Source organism: Dipteris shenzhenensis, chromosome 27 (genome assembly GCF_047967505.1).
Source record: "Dipteris shenzhenensis isolate YYH24624 ecotype China chromosome 27, Dip_SZ_1.0, whole genome shotgun sequence".
NCBI lineage: Eukaryota > Viridiplantae > Streptophyta > Polypodiopsida > Gleicheniales > Dipteridaceae > Dipteris > Dipteris shenzhenensis.
In genome coordinates this window covers 32,041,143-32,053,908 of record NC_141622.1, presented here as the reverse complement: position 1 = coordinate 32,053,908, position 12,766 = coordinate 32,041,143, and the positions used below count along the sequence as shown (strand labels likewise).

Here is a 12,766-nt window from a genome sequence, read left to right as displayed (position 1 = left end):
CAGACGCACACACATCAAAAGCAAGCAAAAAAACATACACTAAGAATCACTAACAAACATAGAATTACTAACGATAATTGCAGAGCCAGCCAACCAAACTTCCAGAGGTTTGGTGCACCACTCGACAGAAAAACCTCTCTTGAAACATTTGACAATGAGGCAATGAAAAAAGTTACAACACTACTCGCAAAACTCTCAACCCAAGTACGAGACTCAATCTAAAAAGACACGCCAAAAACCAAGGTCTAATGTCAACAAAATTACCAACGAGCTTACACAAAGCAACCATGCAAAAGAGTCAACCGGGAAAAAAACATGGTAGAGAGCACCAAGAAAAGAAAGAACTACGAACAATAGTAGAGGAATTGCCAAAAAGTAGAATCCACTATTAAAGAACTCGTCATCAAAATCAAAGACTCCCCGCAAAGAAACACCAGATAGAAGAGAAAATAGAATGAGCAATCGACACAAAGGGGCACGCTAGCACCTCAAGGACGATAACAGCAAATAGCTTCAAATGAAATCAAAAAAAGAAGCATCTAGTAAGCATGTAACATGTACCTGCCTTAATTCTCGACATCAAATGAGCCATTCGATCATAATACCTCATCCTAAATAGGCAAAGCTAATAAGTTTTCCAAAACAAGAACTATAAAACTTAAACTTGAATGAAACACAAGACAAGGGAATCCGTTACAAGCTTATAAAAAGTAGGGACATGGAATTCCTAATCAAAATTTTGTCATATGAGCCTTAGACAACCCCTGGAAAGTTTTGAATACTCCCAAGTTTGTTGAAGGAGGTGCGCTTTACAATGGAAGATTTTTGGGAGTGTGATAAAGGATAGTTGTGCTTGCAGCTGGGCACTATGGATGCCCTCCCTGCCAAAACCCTTCAAGCAAGCTAATATGCCTAGAGGACCAAATGGCTATTAGCACACGTACTCTCTCTCTCTCTCTCTCTCTCTCTCATGCACACACATGCATGCCCACGTGCAAAAACAAGCACGCACCGTACACCACCCCAATTTCTCAATCTGGCATTCTACTGGTTCCACACATTGACCAAAGAAAAAACAACTGTACAAACGTTGTTGTATAAGTCGGGGGAAGTGTTTAGCACCCCTTGTTCAAGAAACTTTTTAAAACACAATACAAATACATTCATCGAAAGTCTTATGCAATGATCAATCTCGCTTTAGCGTTTACACAAGACTTGCACATAATTGGAGTCCCAAAGGTCTAAGGACATGAGGAGGAATGCAAAATTCAGAGCTGCAGCGCTTCAAATCCCTGAAATAAGGAGTCTTCAGAACTGTACATATCAAACAAGGGAAAAAGTCCAGGACTTACTGATCCCATCTTTCCCCTCCAAATGTCATTAGACCCTAAGATCATAACAGACAAGCCAGGCATAGAGTAATAGAATTAGACAAGCATACATCTTCAATACAAAGGCAAATTATTATTAACACCAATGTAGCCCATAATGAAGTCCGAGTTGTCCAAAAATACATAAATATAGGTTCACAAACACAGACATGATACAAGAACCTTCGATGTATGAGGAGAGGCTTGGATATGTACAGAAGTACATGCCTACATAAGCTCCACACTATCCCTCTTTAACACTACTTACATCTTTAGGAAGCTCAGAAACACCAGAAGTTTGGACATATTCTTCTCTCTGATTTCTGAGTTCGGCTTCCCCAAAGTCCTCTCTCTCATTTCTGAGTTCAGCTTTTCTGGGCTGACTGCAAAAGACCATTGAGAACTCAAAGAACAAACTACAAGATTCGATGACTCAAATCAGGCATGCCTTTGCATACCCTCTCAGTTCATAAGCCCTTGCATACCATTCCCCGTGCATAGGCCTTTGATTCATTACTTACCCTGGACATCTACTCTCTGTGATGCTGAATTGCTCTCCTGGAAATTATTTGATCTGGTCATTGCAGCAGGATTAGAACGCAGGGCTTGGAAATGAGGGTCATCTGCCTCCTTGCTTTCCATCTTTGTTTGTAAAGCCCTGAAAATACCACCAGAAGTCATGGAGTCGGGTTTATTTTCAAGGCCAAGAGCCGTCCATATGGAGCTGCGAGCTGCTTCTCCTGGATCACCTATCCTTAAGGTCTTTGGGACCCAAAGGGAACCCCCCTGCTCACCTTCAGACTGTCCTTGCTCCCGAGAGTGCTTACCAAGAGTAGGACTTGCAAGCACTGGACTGGCTGGTGCAATGGCTGCTGCTGATGCCCATGGCGTGGTCCAGGTACCACCCCAAGCTGGAGGTCCCCAAATCGGACTCTGCATCAGGGGCCAGGGCAAGCCTGGCCAGAGGCTCCCAAGAGTTCCACCCCATTGGGGATGGTTCACAGGGGTCATTGCTTGAGGGTGATTGGAACCTGTGGCGTTACAATTGAGACTCAGAGCAGCTGCCGTTGCAGTGGCAAGACTATTCCAGCCTGCATACTGCCACGGGTTACCTACGAACGTGAAAGGAGCTCCGGCTGCCCATCCAAGAGATGCATCAGCTGTAGCAGGAACTTCAGTGGAGGAAGAAGGATCCATCTTAGGCTCCACCGAGAGAGGTACCGGAGGTTGAGCAGGTATGGTAGATCTTACGGCAAAATCTCCAGCGGGTGGTGCATCGATTTTAGGGGCAACATCCCTTGAATTGCTGAGATTACTCTGCCCCTGGATTTGCATTTGGTTCGTGTCTGCGTCCCCCAGCTTTGATAAGGCCACCTCCATCTTCAAAGGAGCGCAGGCCCTTCCATTGAGCCCCCCCTGTTCTGATGCGTAGCCTTGCAACACTTCTGCTCTATGCGGGTTATAGGATGTGGCACCAGTGCTTTCGCAAAGAGGACTCTCCTGCCCAAAATTCAGAACAGTGCTCGAAGGAGAACTGTCTAGAGCTCCAAGAGAACACACATCCAAGGCCAGCAAATGCGGCTTGGAGGGAGAAGGTCCTGTCTTGGGGTGCCTGTTCAAGCCAGCAGGTGAAGAACCCGAACAGGAGAGCAACTGTTGAGCAGTGTCGGGGGAATCACCTCTGACGGCTATGCAATCCGGAAGCATATGCCGATGTTGTGATGCGGAGTGCTTGTTCTTCCGGCGACCAGCACCAACAGGCACATTACGAAGAGTACCTCCCGCTGTCCAGTAACGCTGACAGTTCTTGCAAAAATGGCGAGGCTGGTTCACGTTGTAATTGTTGTAGTAACAAAATTTGGTGTCGAGGCTGTTGCAGCGAGGACATGGGATGAGCTTGTCTGGCTTTTTGGGAGCGCCATCGTGAGATTCGTCTCCTTGATGGTCTTCCTCGCCCGTCTGCGTTCCTCCGTCATTCACTTGCGCTGCTGCTACGAGAGATGCATCTGGAACCAAACCATCATTTGGCTTCTCTCCCTCGCACCCATCATTGCAGCTGCCTAGTTCTTCCGGAACAGAGACTCCTACGCTTTCGTCCTCCGACTCTGGCGCATCCTCTCCAACATCCTGCGTGCGAAAAAAGATGTTAGAGACTCCATATCTTTTATTCCGCATGACATGACGGTTATCAAACTACTACAGCATCTCCCCGATGACAACACAACGATATCCTACATAATCAAACACGAGATGCCGCCTCCCAAACGTTGGTCTAAAAAAGCGATCCCAAGCACCAAAAGATTCATCTGAAGAAGCAAGCAGGCGTAGCATAAGGAAGCCATTGTAAACGAGTCAGCGAGTAACAAACGTGCATCGATTCAGCCACCGTTTTACAACAATTCCAACTTCAAAGCGAGAGGCCGAATCCAAACCTCAAAGCAAGCGGGGCCATACGCCTCCTCGACGGGGACGAAACCGCTGTCTTCGGAAGGCTTATTGTCCGCGCTTTTCGTCTTACGCTCTAAGAGGGGGATGGTTCGCCCAAACAACTTGAAGGCGGGGTCGAAAGGCGCGGCAGCGGGGAAGGAAGGGTCGGATCTCTCCTCGGATAAACGAGACATCGCAGTGGAGGATGATTTGGAGGGGGGGGGGGGGGGGGGGGGGAGGCAAAACCAGAAGAGAAGAGAGGAGAAAGGGGGAGGAGGGGATCAGGGCAAGGAAGGGGGAAACATGGAGGGAGGAGGCGATTGAGGGAGGGGATGGGAAGAGCTTGAGGTGTGTGGCTATGGCGTCAAAGCTCTGGCTATGGCGGGGGGAAGAACAGGGGAAAGTTATTGAAGAGACAAAATGAAAATGAAAATGAAAATGAAGATGAAGATGAAGATGAAGATGAAGATGAAGTTGAAGATAATCCTTTTATAAGCATATACCTTTTTCACCTTTAACCCTCGCCTTCCTCTAACCTTACCCTGGTTTGGTCCTTGGCTTTTTCACTTCACAACTACAATCATCCCTAGTTGGTTTGTTTCTGCCTTGTCGGTCATATCTCACACAACCTTATGCAATTCGCTACTTAGACCTCCCAAACGTCGCTTCTTAGGTTGCAGTATAACTTCACACCATGTTTGCACCCTGTATGCATCCCCATTTACACTACAATCATCCCCACTTGGTTTGTTTCCTCCTTGTCAGTCAGATCTCACACAACCTTATGTACTTCGCCAATCAGACCCCTCGCCTCCTCCCACCAGTCGCCCCTTCGGATGTTTGTAGTATACCTTCACACCGTGTTTTCACCTTGTATGCCTCGGTAACACTCACCTTGCTAACATGTACTTGGAGTCCCTGAACAAAAAAGGACTTTTTAAGCCTTCCCACTTTTATTGCCACTCTCTCACCAAAATGATGAGAAGTATTCCCTTTCCCACTTCATCTACTTCTCTCTGACATGGAAGGTTTGACCTTGCATATCCTAACCATGGATCAGATGGGACAAAGATGATAAGGCTCACCACCATGAACCTAGTTCTAGCACATCCAATTGACACACTACTTGTTCGTATAGGTATGATCATCCCAAAGGTAACACAACAACTTGACAAAGGGCCAATCATCACATTCGAAATCTGACGTGGTTGCCATTCCCAGAACTAAAGCATATCCAGTAGCTTCATGATGATGAGATCATAAAGTCCTCTCTAAAGTTGGATGAGGTGGCTAAACCCTCAAAGGTGGCCACATTGTTTCCCCTGTTGGATGGTAAAGTCTTTGGTGGGCACTCTCGTTCTCAAAGGAAAAGGAGTTTTTTTTGTTTTTTTTTTAAGGAGAGGGACTTTGAAAAGAGCACTCTTGGTTCCTTATGCACGGGTGGTTTGGTATAAAATAGACTAGTCCTCTTCTCATGCCCCTAGGTTTAAACTTCTTTACACGTAGAGCCTTAAAGTTCACTAGTTTGGTTTACCTTTTAAGAAAATCACTCTAGTAGATGGAGAGGATCCCAAGAAGAAGGTCCCATGGCACGTGGGTCTCAACTTCACATGGCCACAATCTAGTTTGTGGCTGCCAATGCCCCTCTCTCCTTGCTCGCAAAAAGCCAACCAAAAGCAATATAAAGGGGGACCCCTCCTTCTTTTCTTCATACTTTTATGGGGCTCCTTGACTTCCCCAACCTCGCGTCTTTACACGCCTCTCCTTATTCCTCCTAAAGCAAAACAAAGCCACATATCTAAGAGATTTTTCCACACATGGGAAGAAATCTCAACACAAACTAGGGGGGGAAGAAATCTCAACACGAAAACCAGAAATCTAGGAGGAAATTTCAAAGCCATTTCTAGGAGTGTTCCATTTGTCCCTCTCTTTCCATCATCTCGTGAAGACTCTCTCTCTCTCTCTCTCTCTCTCTCTCTCTCTCTCTCTCCCCCCCTCCCCCACACATGAATATGTATTTTTGTTTAGTATCATAATTCAATACTTGTTTGGTTCAATCTTCAAAGCACCATACCTCTTCATACACATCCATAAAACCTTGACCCTTCTCTCAAAATATATTTTTCTCTCTCCATCCTTTGTATAATCCCCACATATTTGTCCCTATCTCTTCTTTCCATGCCACGTCTTCCCATCTTTAGTTTTTGATACATTGGATGAAGTAGTGCATATGTAATATCCACATAGAGCTACATTATTGTTGTTTCTTTATTGAGATAGTATGACTTAAAAGTAGTTGCATATATTGCACAAATAAAGATGACTTTAAAGCAATTGCATACATTAGATGGGAATTTTTTAACCCAATTACTTTCATGCTTTAAGTTTTAAGGTCACCCTATTCTACTCTTAAAAGAATAAGTACATAGGCCCCCGAGTTAGTCAAAAGTAGGTATTAATTAATTAGTTGTTGTGGAGGAGAGGGGAGGGGGCGAATATTAACATAAGGATTAACGAATTAACACTGAATTTGAGAAGCTTCTTCTAAATCAAGAATGGACGAATTCGAGAAGGTTTGCCACTACTGCCTGAGTGAGTATGTGAGGGGGAGGGAGGGGAAGGGAGTCGCAGGGAGAGTTGAGGGAGGGGAGGGAGAGGGAAAGTTGAAGGAGAGAGGGGCAAGGGACGGCTAAGTGGGAGGAGAAGGAGAGGAGGGAGAGGCTAGAAAGCTGAAGGAGAAGTAGGGCGAGGGGGAGAGAGGAAGGGGTAGTGCAAAGGGAGTAGGCTGGGAGAAGGGGAGGGCTAAGTGGGAGAGGGCAAGGCAAAGGGGAGAGGCAAGGCAAAGCGTAGCAGAGAGGCGGTGAGCTTTGTGGTTCAAAAAATGGATTTTTTTGCAAAAACCAAACACTCCTATTTTTTTTATTACATCCATGGATTCGATTACAAAGGTGGCTTTGTACTTCAAAAAATGAAAATTTTTTGCAAAAATTAGACACTCCTTGTTTATTACATCCATGGATTCAATTGCTAATGTGACTTTGTGCTTCAAAAAATGGAATTTTTTTTTGCCAAAATTCCATAACAAAAGTAAAACAACCATCTTTCAAAAAAGGTACAAGTTAATGGGCAAGAGACTAGAGAATCTATTGCTCTTCTATCTCTATAAGACTTGAAGCACTCATTAACTCATCCTTCACTAGTTCATACCTTGTGCCACATCTTACAAAAAACCTCTAATTCCCTTAATTGGTATGTCCCTATAATCTCAAAATATGGGAATTCCAAAGATATGGAGAGCGGGGAAAAGGGTAGGTCACACACCACTAAGCTCAAGTAGGGTTGATTCAAATGTGGATGTTAGGGATGGCGACTGCTACATGACCTTTTAATTGAGGAGACAAGCCGAATGTGTGCCTTCTCATCTTTGCATTTTATTACCCCTACTCTTTGCTATGTTGATGTGTGCCTCTAGCTATTCTCCATGTAGTTTGTGCACCTTCACTTGCTTGATGTTTACTGTGCTCACTAGTGCTTGCACTTCATGATTTGCTCCCCCACTTGAGTGCTTTGCTCCTCCATGAATTGTTATCTTTTTAACATGTGCTCAATATGCACTTGGTGAGACATGAAATACTTTATCTTCGGTAAAGGTTAATTTTTTATAGGAATTCAAAAAAGTAAGGAAGGGACTACCAAGAATCTCTTTGAAAGGTAGAATGTGGACGGTCAAGTAGCAAGTATCGATCCTACCAACTATGTTGTTTTAGAGATCCCTTCCAAAGAAGACGAGGCGAAGAGCGTTGCTTGTATTCACAAGTGCTGATGACTTGAAGCACTCCAATTGATGCACAAGGTAAGATGCTATGTTAAGACTATTTGTTTTATGGACGTTAAGATTTTGTACTTGTGGTAATTTTGAAATAATGAGCATGTATAATTCAATAATATATGACTTTTCAATGCAAAACTAGGGTGTCGTTTCATCTTAACTAATTTGTCTGAAATAGTTAAGTAAATGCATTAATTTTGGTAGATTTTTACATGACCAAGTGTCCCTCGATGTATGTCGATATCAAAAGGCACTGACTTTGCTAGAGTTGAGTGCATGGGCTATGAGCGCCACGAGTTGAATGCATGGGCTATGAGCGCCGCTAGTTTTGTGCAGTCCTCTTTTTTAGGGATCTTGGAGGGCGATGGCGTAACCTGTGTGGCAAATCTATTTTCATGTGGGAATGGAAAAAAGCAAGAGAATATGGTTTTTGCTTTTTCTGCAAGCTAGCTGGCAACATTTTTCTAAATCTTATCTCGTTAGGCGCTTGGATAATGGCCCATGGGACCTCAAAACAAGTCAAAGTCGAAGGGTGTCATTTTGGAATATATATAAAACCGGACTTATCCACTCGAGGGCAGACGCTAGACAAGCACCGTCGATGTGAATGATCGATCGGACGGTAACAAAGTGGCCCGCACGAACTAATTAAAAGTGTGCCGTCGAAAGATCCTGTACGTCCACGTGTAACGTAGTGACAGCTGGGCCGTTGGATGCAGAGCGCCTTTTTGCAGAAAAAGGTGCTTGCGCCTTTTTGTTGGTCGGACGACACGCGCGCGAAAATCTCTTGGCTCCCCGTGGCTCTGACACGTGTCGAGCTTCCCGCCACAAACCCTGTGAAAATCCTTGCGGGGCCTTTTTCCTTGCTTTTGATAAATCCAAACTTAAATCTGTTTTGACAGCAAGGCAGGGCCGCACTGCGCACGCCTGTCGTACGTATATGTTTTTTAAGGTTGCGGTTCCTAATTAAAGCCCTACCTTTTATAAGGATTTTTAAAAATATATACAATTAAATTAAGTCGCTTGGCTTATATTATTCAAAATACAAAACTTGCCCAACTAACAAGATGGATTTCATTCATGTGGCCTGAAGAGTGAGAGCGAAGAAGAAGAAGAGAGGAGGGGGGGAGAAAAAGAACAAGTGCGCCTTAGCCTAATCATAAACACGTGCATTAAAAATCATGAAAGTGGAATTTTCTCTTTCACGAAAGGAGTGAGTCCTTACTATAGCCTACTAGGACAAAAAGAGCATACTACCCATGGCCTACGCTCTTGAGTAGCAAGAGATGAATCTAAGAGCTGAAACTAGACAAACATATTCCAATCAAAGAGTCTTTGTTGCCTCTAACCATTGATTTTTGAAACTCGTAGTGGCGATGGCAAATTCATTCCACATAGAACAAACCCAGACGCAAATACTAACCTATTGCTAATCCCTCAAATGGCCGAAAACCCGAGTGTCCTGAATCAATGCCAACCTATTCCTAACCCCACATAATATGTGGCCGAATTAGCCAGACTAGTATTGGGGAACAAAGCTGCCCGTAGGTTGCCCTACAATAAAATGGACTGTCAAGCTAGCACTTCTTTTGCCCTTGCCAAGCTAGGAGTTCAAGAGTCCTACACAATAATATGCCCGCACTGCTTTGATTTATAGCCAATTGTCCCCTTGCATCTGTTTGCCAACCAATTGATTGCTAAGCACTACTAGCGGTCACCTATGTAGCCAACATAGCCTAGCTATAAAAGTAACCCATGGTTTGTTCTTTTAAAAATCATTAGTTAGGCACTACTAATAGTCAATATTGGGACAAAAATATGGGTTTATCTCACTTTGTTGTGAGGACAGCCCTTAAAAAAAACTTAACCCCCCAACACACACACACACATTTTTTTGGGGGGTGAAAAAAAAAAACACACACACACACATGCACCCCCCACACACACACACAAACGCATTGTTGTAGCTTATATGGAAGGTAGCCACTATCTATTCATGTTTGTGACAATGAAGCCCTTCACATTAGGTCATGGTTGCCGCATTATGTCATAATAGCTCAAACATTGGAGCATTCAATGCTTACTCTTGTACAAGCAAAAGGAGGCAAATCTTTGGTTAGGACAATAATGGAATGGGAATTGTGATTTAAATAAAAATGTTATAAGAATTACTCATTAAAAACAAAAAGAAGTTATAAGGACTACTTGAAAAGATGTACAATTGCAAATTTATTTAATAGTTGTACCAATAGATTCACTGGAGATTCTCAGCGAGCTATAGACAAAGCATACAGTTAGAGCATAAAATTTAGCTACAAAGGGAGTTACTATCATGGGGAATCAGGTATCTACACAAAAAAGGAAATTCAAAAAGCTGATTTTCCTCTTTATTCCTTTTGGTACTTGAGGACCAATACAATATATTATCTATGAGCCTTGTATAACAAAAAAACCTTTGGCAGGTCTTTACAGCATCACTATTCAAGAGAAGGACCACCTTTCAACAAAAACGTAGACGTATCTTAAAATCATGAGCCTTTCCAGCTGGAAAAAGCCACACTTTCCAACAACCAAAAGCATGATAAGACTCTCTCTCTCTCTCTCTCTCTCTCTCTCTCTCTCTCTCTCTCTCTCTCTCTCTCTCACACACACACACACACACACACACACAAGCATTGTAAATGCAAGTAGTGACACACATGTGATGCATTTAATAATAGTAGTTTTTGCAATGGATATTGCAAATTAATATAAGCTCTCAAAGTGATGCAGTAAAGTATTTGAAAAGGCCTTCTTTTTTTATTTAAAAAATCCATTACAAAGTGACTCCTTAGTGCATCATTACACATTATGCTATTTAAGACTCATAATACAGTGCTAAGTGACAGTGATAGTTACTAGGAACATTTACCTTTCAAATTCTCCCCCACCATCCTCTACTTTCCATATTAGAGCCACCTACTTCTCCCATCCTCTCTTCCATTTTTCAAGCTTATACAAAGAGGCCATCTTGTAGCACACAACTAGTGTCATCCCCAATTACATCAATGATAAAGCGAGGTGTGTGCTTATTTTTCTATATGTGTAATGTTTTACTTCAAAATGATTAAGATCCATATGGTACTAGAAGATATGTGTGTACTCATTCTTTCTTTGCAATGTATATTTCTATTCATGCATTTATTTGATTCCTTGTATGTATGTTTGAATGTACTACTTAATTTGAGCTCTTTTGCATGATAAATATGATGAAGTTGAAAATGAAAACGTTGACAAACTCACAGAAACAATACACATGAATAATGTAAGACCTATGTCGCCTAAGGTATTCAAAAATTCTCCATGCATGGAAGGCGATGCCATAGAAGTATATGAATTGGTGGGTGGGAGTGATCTTCAAAGTTTGGAGTGATTAGAGGTGCTTAGTTTATGTTCAAGGGTTTGGGGAGGAGGGAGAGCATCATTTTACTTCCTGACCTTAAGCCAAGATTGGCAAAGGGGGACGTGGATTGTAGTATAGCCTAAGACATAGGCTATAAATAGATGTTTGAATCATGTAGAATCAAAGTGATACTCTCCCTCTTGCCCAAACTCGCAAAGTTAATGTCACACACACACACACACACACACACATAGATGCATGCACGAACGAATGCACAAGTATGTATGAGACCATGTTCAAGAGTGTGGGGAGGACGGAGAGTATCATTTTACTTTACGGACATTAAGCAAAGATAAAAAAGGGAGGAAGTGAATCATAGTAGAATCTAGATATAGGCAATAAATAGATGTCTCAATCTTACCAAATTAAATATGAGACTCTCCCTCTTGCCCATATTTCTAAACCAAAGGTAGATTCTCTCTATGTCATCCCTAATAAAAGTATAAGATCTAATAACAATTGAACTAATTGAGACGACTTGACTCTTGAGGCATTTGTGAGATTGGATACTAAGAGGACATGGATAAGTCCTCCATTCCCTCTGCAGATGAAGATGTTGCAATATCAAAGTCATTTCTTACACCTCTTAGCAGATGGGTTCATCATACGGCTGAGCCACATGGATACCCCCTTCCACATGTCATACAAGTGGCCATCAGATAGCTATGGATCTCATCGTATTTGCTTTAGGTAGAGACTAGTAGATGGACACATGCGGACGCAGAGTAGCAGATATGCTAGCTTTGTGGGAGAGACCATGAGACAGGGGAGCATTACATATGTAGATGCACTCTTTACTATGATATCAGGGGAGGTATCATTGCTTGTTCAGAGATGTTTTTGGGTCTTTGTGTTAGATTATGGATTTTGGAGAGAGAGAGAGAGAGAGTGAGAGAGAGAGAGGTATATTAAATGTCTACAAGAGGCCAAAGTGGCCTATGAGACAAAACCAGTACATTTGTGATAACTGTGAGGAAGTCTCATCAGGGAAAGAGAAAAAGACAATTCTGAAATCAACTCCATTCTAACTAGGGTTAGAAAGGAAATGAAGAGAAAAACTCTACTGATACAAACTATCTGAGATATTGCTCTCTCTCGCTCATTCCAATATATACATCATGATGCTATGTAGGCAAGACTAGTCAGCGTGTCTCAGTAGATGCCTCCGATGTTGCACAATGATGGCTGGAATCAGTCCATGGAAAGGGTGCTTGGGGCGTGGCCCTAGTAGTCTAGTAGTCTAGGATGTTGTGCTTGATTGATTGCAAGTGCTCTATCACACGTGATCCTGCTTGAAGAGGATGGTGGTTGCTAGTGACTAAGGGGTATTGATGTAGAGGTTACTTCTATTGTAGGTGGCATGATAGCTAGTGGAGGGAATACTATGAAGAAATCAGTGACAGATCTTTGGCTGGGTGGAGCGGGTCTAGTAGAGGTCCGCTCCCTCAAGATGGCCAATTAGCAATTCTGAATCTCTAGTAGGAATAGACTAGACAGCTCTCTCTCTCTCTCTCTCTCACACACACACACACACACACACACACACACACACACACACACACACACACACACACACACGCACGCACGCATGCACGCACGCACGCTCATGTACACGCGCACACACATGCAATGAAAATAGGATGAAAACACACAAAATAGTACTATCCGCCGACCATCATAGGCTAAAGACCCTTGGTA

The 12,766-nt window shown here is 43.0% G+C and overlaps 1 protein-coding gene across 1 annotated transcript; it reads right to left on the bottom strand.

Annotated features, from left to right (window-relative positions):
• Positions 1–1,122: 1,122 nt before the first annotated feature.
• LOC147884170 (cyclic dof factor 2-like) lies at positions 1,123–4,228 on the bottom strand. The gene is made up of 2 exons (XM_087398537.1): positions 3,803–4,228; positions 1,123–3,497 (listed from the first exon to the last, which is right to left on the bottom strand). The coding sequence occupies exons 1-2, from the start codon at positions 3,989–3,991 to the stop codon at positions 1,884–1,886; spliced, it is 1,803 nt and encodes a 600-aa protein (XP_087254663.1). The 5' UTR covers positions 3,992–4,228; the 3' UTR covers positions 1,123–1,883.
• Positions 4,229–12,766: the final 8,538 nt, after the last annotated feature.